General features: G+C 34.9%; 1 protein-coding gene across 2 annotated transcripts in view; it reads right to left on the reverse strand.

Annotated features, from left to right (window-relative positions):
* The window catches only part of EPM2A (EPM2A glucan phosphatase, laforin), a 70,959-nt gene that overhangs the window by 36,268 nt on the left and 14,642 nt on the right, over positions 1-20,049 (reverse strand). For both annotated transcript variants that reach the window (XM_045544523.1, XM_045544524.1), the window contains exon 2: positions 7,583-7,757. In XM_045544523.1, the coding sequence (XP_045400479.1) occupies positions 7,583-7,757 (175 nt within the window). The remainder of the gene's footprint in view (positions 1-7,582; positions 7,758-20,049) is intronic.

Genomic DNA, 20,049 nt, shown 5'->3' on the forward strand with positions numbered 1-20,049 from the left:
AACCTTAAAAAAAAAAAAGCCTATCTGAACTTGTCAAAAATATTCTGTTTGTCCTCTGTATTCATTTAATATGAGAGAATAACTCTTCATTGGTTGTCATGGCCACTGTAATATTGGAATTGGGAGGCTTGTAAAAATTAAAATTCATGACCTATATATCTCATTCAAACCTAAAACTCTTTTCTCACTCTCATCCTATGACCTTGCTTCCTATTTCACTGAGAAAACGGAAATAGTCAGAAACGGAACTTCCACATCCTCTCACTGCTACATCAGCATCTGTGTCCACGTTCTCTGCCTTCCTCCTGTGACCATGGTTGGTCACATGAACCATTTGTTCTCCTGAATTTTGTTCACTCTTGCTTACACAAAGATTTTGCTCCTACAACTCTCCCCTGTCTCCTCTTAATCATTAATTTTTCTCCACTCTATGGGATTATTTTCATTAACGTGAAAATATTCTGTAATGACTCCCATCTTATTAATTACCACTCTATCCTACCTGCCCTCATTGCTCGTCTCTCTTCTGTAGTAAAATCCCATACTTTATAATAAAATTGCCATATTTTACCCACATAATGACTTATCAATCTAATTTGCTTAATTTATATGATAAAATAGTCCCTCTTTCTTACTATCATCTCTATATACACAATCTGAGATATGGCAATCAAGCTCTCTCCTTTCCAATCTCCCTTTTGTCTACCAGTGATCAAGACATTTCTATCATAATATTTTTGTACAAATTTATGGGGTACATGTGCAATTTTGTTACATGCATAGTCAGAGCTTTTAGGGTACCCATCACCTGAATATTCCATTGTAACCATTAACTAATTTCTCATCATCCAAACCCCGTACACCCTTTTCCTTCTGAGTCTCCCTTCTCTATCACTCCACTTTCTATTTCCTGTGTACACATTTTTTAGCACCCGCTTATGAGTGAGAACATGTGATATTTGACTTTCTGTGCCTGGCTTGTTTCATTTCAGAAAATGACCTCCAGTTCTATCCATGTTGCTGTAAAAGATGTGATTCTATCATCATTTAAATAACAATGATGCTGATAATATTCAAGGCAGCACAGAATCCAGATGCTTCCTTCATAATTGTACTGATTCCACAAGAGCACTATCAGCCAAAACTGATTTTATCACACACTTTAGCAGATAGGTTTTAAATGACTCCTAAGAAACAAGAATTAAGGGGGTAAGTTTGCATTATAGCATTAGGATGCTAATATCTATCACTAATATTTTTTCTTTGATATGATATTGAAAATAAATTACCCTAGTATAATTACACATATAATATACAAATATATTTTGCTTAATATATTTAAATATGTTTCATATAAAATATATTTTTAAATCATAAGAAAAAGAGGACAACCATCGGTTAATTTGACCACATAAAATATGAACGGCATTAGACAAAGAAAAGGAACTGTTAGAGAAATCTCACACACCTGGTTAATACTCAATAAAAATCATCGCCCAATCAGAAGAGCTCATCAAGGAAAAGCATGCTGCTTTCCTTTCTTACTGACATAAACAATTATAATCTTGGTTTGAAGGTTTTAAATAATCTCAAATCACTCAATCAGATGTAAATACCAACTGAAATTAAAATTTTCCCTTGGCCAATAATGTCTAGATTGTGAATTACAGAACTAGGACAATGAATGTAATGAGGTCCCATTGCAAACAGAATTTTGTGGCTATTCTCTGTTTATTCCAAAAATGAATTCTTGTCAAAGTTTGATTATAAATGTGAGCAATGTAAAAATATCTTATCAATATACAAGAAGCATATACATTCTTAAAGATTATTTGTATACTGGCTATGAAATATGTGAATTTCCAAACATAGCTTCTGTAGAGTTGAACTGAATGTATGTCCTGGGCTACAAAAATAAGGGAAAATAGCACCTAGAAGCAGCACTAGAATTCAAGCATTTGGTCCCTGGATCTGAAATCAGAGAAGCTAATATGGAGTGTAGTCACTGTTAGGTCAACATAACACATTGGCAAAATGTCATACAATCCTTAGTTTTTGAAATTAACATTAACACTAATCACCAGTTAACCTTGATTATTTCCAGAACTAGACCTTTAGTAATCATAGCTCAACCAGCTCACTTTGCAAATCAGGAAACTGAAATTCCCAGAACTGTGACAGGATTGTCCTAAGGAGTAAATGAGAGAGCTGGGGCTAGAACCCAAGTTCCTTTTTTCTCCAGAGTAATTAATTTCATTCATTTTGGAAAATATGCCAGATAAAACTGTATTTTAAATGTGTCAAATTATTGTTCTATACGGCGCTTAAAATAATTTTGAGTTTTAAAAATTACCATATATCTTTTTCTTTATGAGCCAAAGGGGCTGCAATGTACACACACGCTTCTACAAGACATTTTCTAAACTGTAACATTTTTAAAAGAGTGTAAGCTGTGATGTTCCTAAAGTCTAATTTATGTCTCTGGAGGTGTGTTTAACTGGCAATAAGCCTTTCCAAGGTACAGAAATTATGGTTCTTTACCACTAACATCTTATTTAATTAGTTATCTGTGTCTTTAATGCAAATATTCATTCTTTTGCATGAAAAATAATTCTATTGAAGAGGGAGATGCAGTCTGGAACTAAGTGTAGCCTGAATATGGAAGTACACATTGATTTTTTAAATCACATTCCAGCATGAAAATATCTTACCTGTGTCAGAGGAATACAATACAAGCTAAATGTGAGGAGGAAAAAAGAATGGCTTTAAAATTTATTGAGCTATTATTTACCAAGTTTTATGTTAGATACTTTGAATATTTTATTGCACTTTAATTTTTTTGCAGACAAATTGATTCCATACATCTATTAATAGAATCTTTAACCAAATTCTTGACTCTTTCCCCAAATTGCATTAAAACAATTAAAGGATTTTTTTTTTTAAAGCCCATAAAACCTCAAGAATGAAGAGAACAGGGGGAAGATGCTAATAACAAAATTATGGGAGTTGGAAAACAATTGGTTGGTTGCTGAATAATTTAGCAGAGCTGGAAAATAAAACAAACAAACAAAAAAACCCACTAAGTCCATCAGTAGGAAAAGCTGCAAACTGACAAGAATGACACTGTAGAACCCCCAACAGGCTCTTCGGGTTAGAGTATCATCAGATAGCTCTGGATGTGAGGAAAAGAAACAAGGAGAGCTGGTGGAAAGTCTGTTTAAGAAGAAGCTACATGCCCAGGTTCATTTTCTCACCCTCCTCAGCTGGGAAACTTTCCCTCCCCAATCCTGACAAAAGACTGGAGGTTTTTTCTCTGGGAAAGGTTAAAGAAATCTCTGGACTGTGAGGACGTCAGGCACAGGGCAGGGGCACCACACTGAAAACAAAGGAATTAAGTGTGTTATGTATATTGGAAGCAGAGAGGCCCTCAGCTGGCCCCCACACTCAGGTCCCAGAACAGACCTTCACCCTCCAGGCAGGAGTTTGGCAAAGCCTTGTCTAGGGAATTAAAGCAGCCCAGAAGAAAAGATCTAAAGATACTGACATCAGAGGTTCCCCATCTAAATGGGGCAGCTGGATCCTGCAGTCACATGCCCACCCATGTGCTCGGAGCCTCCAATCAGCCTGTTTGACTCACACACTTGAGCATAAGCCAAGAACTGAGAATTTCTAGGCATCCAAGGAAATCCTCTAATCTGAACCTGAATGCTAAGAGATACCAGAATGTTCTCTTCTACATGGCATGTTCTCTAGGTTGCCATAGGTCCTGGGGTACCCAATACAGTCCTATTTTACACCTGCTGTCCAGGCTAATTATTTGAAGTACCTCTTTTTACTTTCAAAAGTATCCTGGCTGGCCAACGTTATTTGGTCCCTTTACTATTGCTCTCTCACACCTCTGTACATTTGCACTTGCTGTTCTCCTTACCTTGGCTTCCCTTTTTCAAATATCCTCCTAGAAAAAAAATCCTCCTGTCCCTCATTACACTGCACATACAACCACATTATAGCAATTACTTCACTCCATTGCAGCATTATGTGTTTGTCTCCCCCAGAGCAGGAGAGCAAGATCATTGTCTCTCCATCATTGATCACCCAGTACTCGACAAAGGGGCTGCATAGAGTGAGCCACACAATTCTTGTTCAATGAATAAATTTACTATTTACCCATGTAAAATTTAGTCATTAGATATTTATATTCTTAAGTCTTATCATTGTGAAGGATACTGACAATTCAATTCTGATAAGATTTATCCCAACCATAAAAAAATTCTAGGCATAATTCCCTTCCTACATTCAAACTAAAGGGTGATTGGTTATGGTTACAAATTCTTAGGTGAGTCTGAACACCTCTATTTTTATATATGCTCAAACACATAAACTATCATGTGTTTATCTATTTCAGCAACTAAGATAAATTTACAAGTTATCTTAGCATTACACATCATCAGATGAACAGAATGCATCTAACTGCAGACAGCAATTAGATGTTTTCAATTTAATAATGAAATATATGAATGTCTTTTTAACTTTTTTCTTTTAAACAGAATTTACATTTTTATCTTGTCCAGTTTCAAGTGAGGGTGAATTGTGGTTGGAATTTTCAAGGGGAGTTAGACTAAAAGGACTGAAGGTAAAAATATTCCTTTTTATTCTAAAATACTACCTTTGTTGGAATAATCTCAGTAGTTTTCAAATTTTTATGCACATAAGAATCACATGAAGATTCCCAAGACTTGGTGTCTATATACATTTATATATTATACATAAAGTGTGTGTGTGTTCTTGCATATATAACATATATATTACACTCCAGGTATAAATGTATATATACTTATATGTTATACATAATGTTATATAATACATGTACATTTTAATATTATATATATTAGTACATATATTTACACACCTGTAGTGAATAATAACAGGTTGCATGACCTGAGAATTCAGTAGGATAGAAACTTGGATATAAAACTAAGTTGCTTTAAAGAAAATAAATGTAACCTTTCTTGCATAGTTGAGTACATGACCTAAGATGCATTCTCACCTCCACATATAGCTTTGATACCATATGTGAAGCTGAATTTTAAAAATTAAAACATCTACTAGGGGGGCGCAGAGGCTGTCAGAGTGACAAGTGCACCCCACAACAGGTCCTCCTTCTCTTTTCATTGAGGGTAGGGTGGTGGGAGTGCGCAGGTAGGTTGTCTGTTGGGGTCTGTTGAGGGAGGCATGACCTGTCCACATACACATGGCTTGCAGCCAACACTCTCACAGATACAGAAGCAGTAATGGCAGAGGAAACTCATGCCCAGCCACATATAATAATCAACCTAACCTTTTATGTCATAATTATGCACAACTTAGAATCACCAGCAATTTAAAAAACTAACAACACAAAAGAGAAAGATCAAAATGAATAAAGAACAACTGATTTGGGAGGAAAAAAGATAGGTCCAGTAAGCCAAGAGAACTTCAACTCTCATTAGTATTCTAAGAAAGATTCATTAATATATCCATTTGTAAACTAGAACAAACCAATATGTGAAAGGGGAATAACAGAATAAGTAAGAATCCATGAAAATTAAGAACACAATTATCAAAATTAAGCAAAAAGTATCTGAATTAGAAAAAAATGATGTCTCCCAAAATGTAAATCAATAAAACCAGGAGATGAAAAATATAAAATAAAAATCCAACAGGTCCAACAACCATCTAAGGAGTGTCTTTAAAATGACAAAGAACAAAGGCAATTAAGGGGGAGAAATAACCATATAGCAGAAGAAAATCTCTAGAGCCCAAGACATGACTCTTTAGATACAATGTTCAGTAAATGTGGTTCAAGATAAATGAAAAATAACCCCTAAACACACCTTCATTACACATCAGACCATTCCAACAAATTTTCCTTCTCATTCTTTTCTCTGGATCTTCTGCTTTTTCCTGACTTCTAAATTGTGTGAACCAAGGCTAGTGTTTTTGCTTCTTCTCTTTGTCTCTTCTATATTTAACTCATTTGATAAATGATCTCATCAAGACGCATCACATTGAATGCCGTCTATGGTAACCCCCAATTTTACATCTTTACTTCCAATCTCCTCCTCAAACTCCTGACACCAAATTAATTTCCTTTCTATAATCTAACACACATTTCAAATATATGACTAAAATAGAATTTTTACCGCAGTCCCTACTCCAAATTGCTCACCTCCTAGTTTTGCCCATCTCAGTAAGCAATAACACCATTAATTCAACGGCTCAAGCCATAAAACCATGCTTAACTCCTCTCTCCCTCACTCTATGTATACAATACATCAGCAAGGCCAACATCTAACATAAATTCAAAAGAAAAGTGTGTTCAAGAAGAATATTAATTCCCTAACACTATGATGAAATTGCATTTTTCCTCTCCTACACCTCACAACTCTTGTTTATAGTCATCGTACCTCTCATTCAAAGCAATACATTTTTAATAACATAGGAATGCATTTCCTAGTCTTTGGTACAAACATAGCATGTTCTACAGTAAATAATACATACATAATATTTTAAATGTTAAGATTGGTTTCAAATTCTAAATAATCAAAGCAAGAAAGACATTTATATTTACTAAATTAAGTGTAAATTCTATATACCTAAAAAGGAAAAGGAAAGGTAATAAAAATCAGGAGTTAGTAGGTCAAAGTAGATGTGGAAGAAAATGAAGTGGCAAAAAACCCTCCACTCTTACAAAGAAAGAAATCAAAGGCACTGTAAAAAAACTGATGGGTCAAGACATAGAGTTTTTATGAAGATAAGTAGCAATGGAACTTTTTAAACTATGTCAGGCTGGGATCGGAGTCAAGAGAGAGGACAAGTACAACAGAGGGGAATTTCTCATATGTAACAGAAAGGAATTAATAGGTATTTTAAATTGATACATTAACAAGTAAAGTATATGCATATTATTTAAAGATTTGGATTTAACTTCAGAAAAACCATCCACAAAATGGTTAAAAATAATCACTTCTGATGCATAGGAATGGAGAAAAGTGTAATGAGCCTTACTTTCCATTTAGTAACCCTTCAATGTTGGAATTTTTATTATGGCATATATTGCTGATATAACAATTAAATGAACAAATGAAAATATTAATAAATAATAAAGCAAATGATCACATACAATCTAATTTTATGCCTAGATTTTCATACATATTTATTTGGACAAGATTTATAAGGAGATTTTTGTTTCCCTGTCAGTGGCATAAAAGGGACACAAATACTGATTTAGGATATTTTAGCACAGTTTTTATTTTTAATCCACTGTATCAGTATAGATTTGGGTCAGTTACTGTCTGGTCAACACATGTTGATCCCAGGGTAGGTATTTTAATAAAAGAATTCTGTAAAGAAATAATCCTTCACATCTGGACCCAGAAAAGCTCACACACTGACTCACTGTAATCTATCTCTTCAAAGCACTATAGACCTATAAGTCCCTCCAAAGGGAGACACTGCAGTTTTGAACACAGTAAATATTTCCATTGTCCTAATGCTACCTCTTGTCCTACTTCTATGCTTATAAACATGGCACTATTTTTACCTTGAATAATGCATGGCTTGGTGGCCTGCAATATTAAAATAGAAGTCGGTTGTATGCTTCATTTCATTGGTGTGCCCAGTGGCCTCAATCCAGTGCCCTATTGGGAGACAGTAAACACCATCCACCAAGTTGTTTTCATTATAAGTACAGCAACGGTCATGATGAGGCCCATTGCCTAGAACAAGAAGAAATGACAAACAGAGCAATTAAACCCGTGTTTTGCTTAGCAGCCTCAAAGTGGCTGATGCAAAATTAATAGCATGAAGAAAATAAACATGAAGCTGCTTAATCTCCACATTTCATACAAACAAAAATAGACTAGAGTAAGAGAGAGAACAGTAGGCATTTGTAAGAAGTTACTTAGGAAAATTACAGGGTTCCGTGCTCCCTTTGAATACATGGATTTAAAAAGGCATTTTAACTCTTTCAGAACTTCATGGGACTTCTCGGTGCCCTAGGAGCCCATTGTGAGTCAATTTGCAGCCTGATAAGCTGCTGGAAAAGGTTTTTAAAGCCATTAATGCCCCGATATTACATACTTTTATCTTTCTGATATGCAAATTTATGACTAAAATCAGTAATAAAGTGTTATAGTATCAGTTCAACCAATAAATACATAAATATAAATAAATGCATTAATAAATAATAAAACATATCCCATCTAATCTAGTTTTCAGGCGTTAATAAAACAGTGCTTATTATTATTTTCAGATGAGGAAACTAAGTGTCACAGAGATTAACTAGCTTGCCCATGGTCACAGAACTAGTAGTGCAGAACTAATAGTAACCTGATTCCTCCAGTTACCCAACTTTTAGGCACCTGACACTTTCATGCTGCGCACTGCCTATGTCACATGCACCAAGACACATCATCTTCCTTCCAGGGCCAAGGAACAAAGGAAGCAGAAAGAGAGGGACACATATGTGAAAATATCATTTGCCTACTTCACAATCCTGCCTAGTATCAACTACAGTAGTTGCTATGGTCCAAATGTTTATGTCCCTTCAAAAATTCATATATTGAGACCAGGCGTGGTGGCTCATGCCTGCAATCCTAGCACTTTGAGAGGCCCAGGTGGGAGGATTGCTTGAGCTAAGGAGTTCAAGACCAGCCTGAGCAAGAAGAGTAAGATCCCACCTATACAAAAAAATAGAAAAATTGGCCAGGTGTGGTGGCATGTGCCTGTAGTCCCAGCTACTTGGGAGGCTGAGGCAGGGGGATTGCTTGAGCCCAGGAGACTGAGGTTGCAGTGAGCTATGATGACACCACTGAACTCTACCCAGGAAACAGAGTAAGACTCTGTTTCGAAAAAAAAAAAAAAAATCATATATTGAAGTCCTAACCCCTAAGATGGTGGTATTAAGAGGCAGAGTCTTTGGGAGATGATTAAGTCATGAGAGCAGAGTCATCATGAATGGGATTAGTGCCCTCGTAAAAGAAGGCTGAGTGAGACCCCTTGTTCCCTTCTGCCATGTGAGGACACAGCAAGTATGCACCATCTATAAACCAAAAAGTGAGCCCTCACCAGACACTGAATCTGCTGGTGCTTTGATCTTGAACTTCCCAGCCTCCAGAATTGTGAGAAATAAATTTCTGCTGTTTGTAAGCTACTCAGCATATGGTGTTTTATTACACGGCCTGAATGGTCTAACATGATAGTAAGCCTTGATTTCTATGAAAATTATAATTCACACATTATTTTTATTACCTTCTTAAGTGACCACCCCATCCACTACCTAATTATTTTCTTTATACTACCTACCTGTTAAATATCATAAGAAAAACATATAAACAAAATAAACATCTGAGTGTTTTATAGAAATAAATCACATTTGTTATGAATATAAAAATTTGATTCATTTGCCCTTTGCTCTGTCTTACGAATATTTAACCTGAATTTGCTTGGCATAAAATCTCAAAAAAAAAAAAAAGAAAAAAAAGAAAAAACAACCTTAAGTTATTGTTTGATTCTTTGGGCTATAACTCCCTTCTATCAGACAGAAGGTAGAGGATGACTCCCTTAATAAATCATCACTGATCTTTCTAGATCAGTCTCCTCTTTTTTCTCTTAATGGCTTTTTTCTCTTGACGGCTATAAGGCACTGCACTGCATCTCTATTAACCTTCATATTTAATAGACAAAAACCAAACTATACTAGCAACCTTACTTCTAGAAATAGAGCCAACAGCAATATTAATTAAAGAGAGATACATACAGAGATAAATGTGTGTAGTAATACTATTTTAATAACAAATACTGTAAACCATGTAAGTTTATCTATTCATTCTTCCACAAATACTTATTGAGACAGGTACTGTGCTAGGTCATGTTTGGGACTTAGGTATTTACCATATCATGGCAAATACCATATCATGCCCCATCTGTTACTACCTCAGAAGCTATTAGTGCATAAAATTGCATACACATGGTATCATTACAAACTATTGGGCACTTTGATATTCTTTTCTGATGGCAAAAACAAAAGAAAATAAAACACATAAAAACATCTTTTTGTTCAACTACCTGGTCAAGACGGGGGATTCTGTACCAGTTGAACACTTCGATAAATTTCAAAATGCAAAGGCAGAAAATAGCTGAGTTTGGGGGCAGTGGTAGCGACAGCTGAACTGTCCTTCATAATGGAATGGAGAGCTAAGGTCAATCACGGAAAAAGAGGATGGGAAAGGGGCATGAAGACTTACAAAAAGAAGGAAAGGTGAGATGCAGAAATAGAAGAAAAAAGAGAAGATTCATCTAGCAAACTACATAAGATGAAATAAATAGTCAAAAAAATCTGATCATGAGACCACCAAAGAGCAGTTAATGGCAAGCATTTTAATGTTTAAGTTGAAGGTTTTTGCACTTCTGCAATATGCCTCTTTTCTCCTCCTCTCCAACCTTCAGTATAAACTACTACATTCACAAACACATTTCTAATGTGAAGGGAGAGAAGATGGTACCTGAGATAAAGAATAAGGGAGTTCATCACCACTAGACCTGTCCTACAGGAAATGTCAAAGTGAGTTCTTTAAGCAGAAATAAAATACTGCTAATTAATAACTTAAAACATATGAAAGTAAGAAACTCAGTGGTATAAATAATACATAATCAAATTTAGAATAGTTTAATACTCTAAGGGTAGTGCATAAAGCAATTTTATCTCTAAGATGAGGGTTAAAAGACAAAACTATTAAAAACAACTGTAGCTTCAATAAACTGTTAAGAGATATAAATTATAAAAAGATGTAAATTTTGACATCAAAATCATAAAATGCCATGGAGAAAAGTAAAAGTGTCTACACTTTTGTATTTGATTAAAAATAAATTAGGATAGCCTGTTATAAATATGTTTTATGTAAGCTTCTTGGTAATTACAAAGCAAAAACCTATAGTAGTTGCACAAAATATAAAAAAAAGGATTCAAAAAACATACCACCACAGAAAATCATCAAACCACAAAGGAAGGCAGCAAGAGAGGATGAAAGAAACAAAGGATCTACAAAGTTACCAGAAAACAAACTACAAAAAGGCAGTAAATCCTTACCTATCAAGAATGACCTTGAATGTAAATGGATTAAATTCTCCAGTCAAAAGACAGAGAGTAGCTTAATGGATTTAATAAAAGGCATCCAACCATATGCTGCTTATAAGAGACTCACTTCACCTGTAAAAACACATAGACTGAAAGTAAAGGGATGGAAAAAGATATTCCACACAAACAGAAACCAAAAGAGAGCAGAGGTAATTGTAGTTATATGTAACTAAAAAGACTTTAAGTTGAAATCTGTAAAGAAAGACAAAGAAGGTAATCATATAATGATAAAGGGCTCAATTCATCAAGAGGATATAATACATATACAACTAACATCATAGCACCTAAATAAATTAGGCAGTTATTAAGTGATCTGAAGGGAAAGATACACTACAATATCATAACAACAGAGGACTTCAATACTCCACTTTCAGTAATAGATCATCCATTTTTTTAGACATAAAATCAATAAGTAAACATTGGGCTTGAATTACACTTTAGACCAAATGGGCCTAACAAATATATACAGTGATATAACATTTCATCCAACAGCAACAGGATACACATTTTTTTCAAGTGTATGCGGAATATTCTCCAGGATAGATCATATGTTAGGCCACAAAACAAGTCTTAAAAATTTTAAAAGGATTGAAATCACATCAAGTATCTCTTCCAATCAAAATGGAATGAAAGTAGAAATCAGTAACAGAATAAATCTTGGAAAATTCACAAATATGTGGAAATTAAACAATGTGCTCCTGAACAATCACAACCAAAGGGTCAAAAAAGAAATAAAAAAGGAAATTTAAAAATACCTTGAGATGAGCAAAAATGGAAATATAACATCAAACTTATGGGATACTGCAAAAGCAGTTTGAAGAGGCAAATTTATAGCCATAAGTGGCTATATCAAAAAAGAAGAATCTCAAATAAATAATCTAGTTCCTCAAGGAACTAGAGAAAGAAGAACAAGCTAAACCCAAAGTTAGCAGAAGGAAGGAATAACAAGATCAGAGCAGAAATAAATGAAATGGAGACTAGAAAAATACTTTAAAAATAAACAAACAAAATATTGGGGTTTTTTGAAAAGATAAACAAAACAGACAAACTCTGCCAGACTAAGAAAAAGAGAGAAGATGCAAACAAATAAAATCAGAAATGAAAGTGTAGATATTATACCTGATATCACAGAAATACAAAGAATCATAAGAAACTACTATGAACAATTACATGCCTAAAATTGGATAACCTATAAGAAACAGATACATTCCTAGAAATATACAACCTATCATACTGAATTAAAAATCGAAAATATGATTAACCAATAACAAATAAGGAGAATGAATTAGTAATAAAAGTCTTCCACCAAAGAGAAGCCCAAAACTTGATGTCATCACTGCTGAATTCAATCAAACATTTAAAGAACTAATACCGATTCTTCTCAAACTCTTCCAAAAAGCTGAAGGGGAGGGAGTACTTCCAAACTCATTTTATAAGGCCAGCATTATCTTGATATCAAAGCCAGAGAAGGGCACTACAAGAAAAGAAAATTACCTACCAACATCCCCTGATGAATAGAGATCCAAAAATCCTCCACAAAATACTAGTAAACCAAATTCAACTACACATTAATGGAATGAAGAATAAAAACCACATGATCATGTCAGTAAATGTAGCAAAAGCATTTGACAGAATTCAAATAGGCATAGAGGACTGTGTCTCAACACAATAAAGGCCATATATGACATGCCCACAGCTAATACTGTACTCAATGATGAAAAGTTGAAAGATTTTGCTCTAAGATCAGACCCAAGACAAGGATACCCACTCTTGCCACTTCTTTTCAACATAGTCCTAGAAGTCTAGGCAGAGAAATTAGGCAGACAAAGAAATATAATGTATCCTAATGGGAATGGATTAAGTGAAATTGTCTCTGTTGACAAAATCTTATATATAGAAAACCCTAGGACTCCACCAAAAAACCCTAAAGACTCCACAAAAAAACTGTTAAACTGTTAGATAAATAAATTCAGTAAAGTTACAGCATATAAAATCAATATACAAAAATCAGTAGAGTTTCTATACTAATAATAAACTATCTGAAAAAGAAATTAAGAAAATAATCCTATTTACAATGGCAATAAAAATAAAATAAAATACTGAGGTATAAACTTTGCCAAGGAGGTGAAAGATCTGTATACTGAAAACTACAAAACAGTGATGAAAGAAACTGAAGGAAATACAACAAATGAAAACATACTCTAATGTTCATCATTTGGAAGAAGTAATATTGTTAAAATATCCATACTACCCAAAACAATCTACAGATTCAATGCAATCCCTATCAAAATCCCAATGTCAGTTCTCAAAGAATTAGAAAAAACAATCCTTAAGTTAGTATGGAACCACAAAAGACCCCAAATAGCCAAAACCATCTTGAGTAAAAAGAACAAAGCTGGAGGCATCACATTCCCTGGTTTCAAAAATATAAAGCTATTATAATCAAGACAGTATGTTACTAAGCTAAAAGCAGACACATTGACCAACAGAACAAGACAGAAAGCCCAGAAATAAATCCACACATTTATGGTGGGTTGAGTTTCAACAAAGCTGTCAAGAACACACAATAGGGAAAGGACAGTCTTTTCAATAAATAGTGTTGGGAAAACAGTATATTCACATGCAGAAAAATAAACTTGGACCCTTATTGCATACCATATACAAAACTCACCCAAAATAAACTAAAGACTTAAATGTAAGACCAGAAGCTGTAAAACTACTAGAAGAAAACACAGAGAAAAAGCTCCATGATACTTATTATCTTGGCAATGATTTTTGGATATAACCCCAAAAGCAGAGGCAACAATGGGGCTGCATCAAACTAAAAAGCTTCTGCACAGCAAAGGAAACAATTAACAAAGTGAAGAAACAACCCACAAAGAGGGAGAAGATACTATCATACTCTATGTCTGACAAGGGGTTAATATCCAAAATATCTAGGAAACTCAAACAACTCAATAGCAAACAAAAAAAAAAAAAAATTAAAAGTGGTCAAAGGACCTGAACAGACATCTGTCAAAAGAAGATATACAAATATCCCAGCACGTTCATGAAAAAAATGTTCAACATCATTAACTATTAGGAAAATGAAAATTAGAACTATAATGAGCCTTCACCTCACACCGGTTAGAATGGCTATTATCAAAAAAATAAAAAATAACATGTTGGTGAGAATGTGTTCACTGTTGGTGGGAATGTAAATTAGCACAGTCATTATGAAAAATGGGAAGGAGGTTCCTCAGAAAACTAAAAATAGAACTACTATATGATCCAGCAATCCCACTTCTGGGTATATAGCCAAAGAAAATGAAAACAATATGCTAAAAAGAGATCTGCATCATATGTTCATTGCAGCACTATTCCCAATAGCCAAGATACGGAAAAATCCTAAGTGTCCATCAACACATGAATAGATAAAGAAAATGCGGTACATGAACACACTGAAATACTATTCAGCCATGAAAAATAAGAATATCCTGTCATTTGCTAAAACATGAATAAGCCTGGAAGACATTATGCTAAGTGAAATAAAGCAGGCACAGAAAGATAAATAACACATGATCGCGTGTACATGTGAAATTTAAAAAATTCAAACTCATTGAAGTAGGAAAAGGTGGTTATCAGAGGCTTGGGGTCAGGGAGAGGCTTGGAGAGAGAATAGGGAGTTGGTTTTGAAAAGATGACAAAGTTGCAGTTAGACAGTAAGAGCTATTGCACAACAGGATAATTACTGTCAATAATAATGTATTGCAAATAGCTAAAAGTATAAATTTCAAAAGTCTCACCACAAAAAATAAGTGAATGTAGTGACAGTTATGTTAATTAGTTTGATTTATTCATTCCACATTGTATACATATATGAAAATATCATATTTTACCCCATGTCTATAATTATGATTTTTCAATTAAAAATAATAGTCATAAAAATAATAAGAACTACAAAGACAAGTAACCCACTCAGCAATGATTAAAACAGGTATTAGATTTAGAGATAATGAAGCTTTCTACAACAGATTTGAAAATATTATTTGTTAAAGAGGCTAGAATTTAGAGGACTAGAAAAAAATATCAAATATTATAGGTTGATCATAGTCATGAATCAAACATCTGGCACGTGTGTGTGTGTGTGTGTGTGTGTGTGTGTGTGTGTGTGTCAAGGTAGAAAACTGATTATTCCTGATTATTGCTATTTTTATGGCAAATAGTACATTAATACATTGGATAAATAAGCATTAGCCTCTCTGTATATCTGTATGTGTAAATCTGTCTAGCCCTTTTAGTCAAAAATGAGCCACTCAGGCTAAGACAATTACTTGATAGAACTATGGCGGAATTACAAGTCAGTGCACACATACCTTTGGCCTCATTTGTTTTCATTAATAATCAGACTTGAGGTCATTCACATACGCTTCAAATTCTATGAGAAAATCAACAAACGTCCTTGAGACAGTTGTTTAGCAGCCCAATGTGATGCGTTAGTCCTCTCAAAGGTGAGCTTGAGGTGTGCAGAAAAGGGGAACAGAGGACTGATTAGCAAAGCTTAGCCTTGGATTCAATCCTTGCCAAGCCTCCAGAGGGGATCTTTGAGGGAAAACCCCCAGAAGAACCTTCATCAGTTCCAGCTAAGGATTTTAAGGAAAGACTTAATTAACACCTACCAACCCATACAGAACAGAAAATACTACAAGGGAAAACATCCATGATTAGAGAAAGATGTGGATAAAATGGAGGTTTGTATCAAGCTCAGTTGAAGAAATGTAATAGGAAAAAACCTGCGGGAAAAGCAAACTTCAATAGTCTTTTTTTAAAGAGATTTACTAATAATTTAATATCTCATAGTTATAGACTGAATTGTGTTGTGCCCCCTGCCCCAAATTCATATGTTGAAGTCCTAAGCCCCAATGTGATTGTATTTGGAGACAGGGCCTTTACAGAAGTAATTAAGGTTAATTGCGGTCATAGGGTGGGGTCTTAATCACACTGGTGTCCCTGTAAGAAGAGGAAGAAATACCAGAGGTCTCGCTTTCTCTCTCCTCGAGCACACAGAGGAAAGGCCGTATGAGGACACAGGGAGAAGGTGACCCTCTGCAAGCCAGGAAGAGAGACCTCACCAGAAACCGACTCTGCCGGCCAGCACTCTAATCTGGGACTTCCCGTCACCAGAACTGTGAGAAAACAAATTTCTGTTGTTTAAGGCACCCAGTCTGTGCTATTTTGTTATGGCAGCCCTAGCAGACTAATACAGTCATATATGCAAAATATTCCAGAGTTTAATCCAGTTAATAATCAAATATTATTGAAAGCTTGTTATGTATCCAGTCCTGCGCTAGACTGAGGTAACAAGGTTTAAAACACGTTTCCCACCATGAATGGACCTTTGTTGATTAGACAAAGGTTACACAAAGCAATTAGTGAATGAAGCAAAACTAAAGTATGAACATAATTCAAAAACCATGTGACAACTGAAACATGAACAGAATACCCAAGGATTGCAAATAGGCTTCATCTCAAATGCCATTTTCAAGGTATGACGACTGGAACACTATGTCGAAATGTATTCTAAGGAGCAACTGGCTCCCTGGGAAAGATAGCTGTGATAGATTTGTGGCGTCTACATGAATTTAGAAAACCAAAAATGGAGTATCTTGGAGAAGTTTGAGTCAGAGTGAGCTAGAATTACTGAGAAAAGATTTCTAATAGAGGGGATGGGTGTTAAGCTGTGACAGACAACAGGGTATGCTTTACACATATGACAAACAGTACAATAGTGTATGATTCAAAGTAGGAAATGGATAAGAACAAATCTGTTTATTTCAGTGGACAGAGTGACAACATAATGGCCCACAGGGTGTTCACATTATTTACCAAATTCTAAAGCAAGCACTGTAAAACCAATGGATTTCATGACTTGGAAAAGTAGAGAACAGAATTATACACACCTCTAACCATTATTTAAGAAAGCATATTTTTACATGCAAAAAAATTTACAGTAATTAGTGATTCATGATGATACACACACCTCAAAATGGAAAGTATCTCAAAGATTGTAGAGTCTCCTGAAAAACATCTCAAATAATGGCATTATTGGGCAATTATGCTTCCATTTGAAATGAAACACAACAAAACTCTCCTTAATGTATAATTGTTAGCAAAAATCTGAAACTTAGATTTTCTTAATAGGCTTGACCCAAAGCACCAAGACTGAATTATTAACTCATTCGATGTGATGATCATCTCAAGGGATACCAAAAGATATGACCACCTAATTTGAAGTGATCAAATCTTTTGGTAGCTAGTTATGCCATGACTCAAGGGATTAATCGAAAAGCTCAACGTATTAAAATGTGCCATCTTTGCATAACTAGAAGTATTTGCTAGATTTGCATTTACTTTCTATGGCACATGCAGAGATGTTTATTCATGTGTTTAATAAATTTTGATTTAATTATTCTAATAACTTTTAATGCTCATTTTCCCACTTTCATCAAAACAATTTTTATAGCAGTGTCTAGACTTTTGTCGCTGTTGTTAAATTGTCAGTTCATTTTTTCTCTCCACAGCACTCCCAGAATTGGCTAGAAATTTCACTATTTCATTGCCTGAATGGAAAGCCAAGCCATACTGTAAAAATAGCTAAAGCCTCTATATTAGTATTCGTCTCACTATATAAGTAAATGTTTCTAACCAGCTTTCCTTACCTCATTTGCCATATCTTAAAGACCACAAAAAAAGCTCTGATGTCACCTATCCTTGTGTACTCAAATACACAAATAATGCTGAGGCAGGAGATATACCTTCCCTAGTAATCATATCTCAAGAGTGTCCAATATTTAGATGCAGAGAACATAGAATAATTACATTCATCCCAAGAACTCTTTAGAACATTGAGGATAATTTTACATTTAACTCCATCCTAACCCAGCTAGCCTGGCAAACATGTATTTTGGCAGTTTCATAGTAAGTAAATATTTTGGACTGAAATATCTCTTCAATTAAGATATTTTAGAATGTGAACTAAATAGTTTAATAAAACATTCCCTTGAGCTGATCTAGTTCTGCTGTGAAAACCATCTCTGATGGCTTAATGCTTTGGTTTCTTCCATGGCAAAAATATTTTATGAATATTATGGGAATATAATTGACATGAATATTGTATAGCACTGCCCTTGTTACTGGGGAAAAAACTAGAAGTGCACAGCTAATTGAAGTAGAGAATAGAGTGGTCAAATATAATTTTTAAAGATGAAATTGTTTTTGAAATTAAGAAACCAGGTTGTTTTAAATTATTTAATAAGACATGATAAACTGAAAATAAAAGAGGGCTTAATCCTAGCAGTTAGTGAGATTATCTTAAAATTTGCCATGATCATAAACTACACATACATAAGAAACAACTGAAGAAGATTTTGTTCCTCCCAGGACTACACAAGCTGACTAACAGTGACTTAAACAAATGCAGGACTCTGTCTCACGTAACGAGGTATAAAACCAGGAAGCCCGGAACTAGACGATACCACACTCTTTCTAAATGTCCCCTTTGTCATCCTTCACATGTTGACTTTGCTGTCATGCTTGTCACCTCACATTGAGAGGGTGACCTCTAGGCATAATGTCTGGAGTCCTAGCCAGGAAGAAGGGTGAAGGGCCATGTCAGCTGAGCCTCTATTCCTTCTCATGAGAAAAGCAAAAGCTTTCCTAGGAACCTAACCTGCCCACATCTCATTGTCCAGAACTGGTGATATGGACACCCTTAGACAAATTGCTAGCCAGGGGGAAGAAGATTACCATAACTGGTTAGATCAATAATGACTTATTCCATCACTACCTAAACACGTCAGGATTCCATTAGCTGAGGAGAGTGAGAAGAAACCAACACTAAGTCACTGATGGTGGTAAGTGATGGGTTGGAACACATCATCTTCCAGCAAATAACTATGGAGTATAAGCCATATTTCCTTAGGTATTATATCTCTACTTGATTTAATTCAAAAGTACCCGATGCATTAAATTTTTAATTGCACGTGATTTTTATTAAAATAAATTGGCAGTAAAAGTAAAAGTATTTTTAATGTACTTTCAAAACAAAAATTACGACACGCAAAAAGAGAGCAAGAAAGAGAGTACAGGATATTTGTCTAGTTCTTGATTGTGTTTGGCTTGTACAACCTCTTTGCTATAACACAGAAACTCATCCTTGTATTCCTGGCCTTAACACCACCACCCCCAAATCCCACCTCTTCCAGTTTTCCAATCATTTCTGCCCCACAATCATCTCTTATTACCTTATCTTGCTGCTACCTAGCCCTGCGCGCACACAACACCCTCACTTCCCCATTCATTCTTCAGTGCACTTCAACATGCCATCTGCCCTCAGTTTTCAATGGAAAACTTTCAGTGAAGTCATCTCCTAACTGCCATATTATTTTTTTCATCTTTCTTTATCTGTCTGTCTGCAGCATTTAAGGATAGTGACCACCCTCTGTCAAAAACTCTCCTATGTAGCTTCCATAATACTCTTCTACTAAAAGGCAGTATATTACAGCAGTGAAGTCCATGGGCTCAAGATTCAGACTTGGACTCCACTCTGAGTTACGCTAGTAACTATTTGTAAATAGTAACAAGTAAATGAGTAACAAGAAAATAGTTTAAGCAACCTGTGCCTCTGCATTATCTACCTCATGGGGCTTTTGTGAGGGAATTCAATCAGATAATGCATTACAAGGATTTAACATAGGAAGTGACACAGTTGGTGTTCAATAGCTCAATGACAACTCTTCCTTTCCATCTCCTCCAGTCCTTCTAGTCTCTGCAAAATGGTTCGTTGACTTGCCAAACAGGTATACCACTAAAACACACTCAAATAGTTTTAAAAA

This window comes from Lemur catta, chromosome 2 (genome assembly GCF_020740605.2).
Source record: "Lemur catta isolate mLemCat1 chromosome 2, mLemCat1.pri, whole genome shotgun sequence".
NCBI classification, from domain to species: Eukaryota; Metazoa; Chordata; class Mammalia; order Primates; family Lemuridae; genus Lemur; species Lemur catta.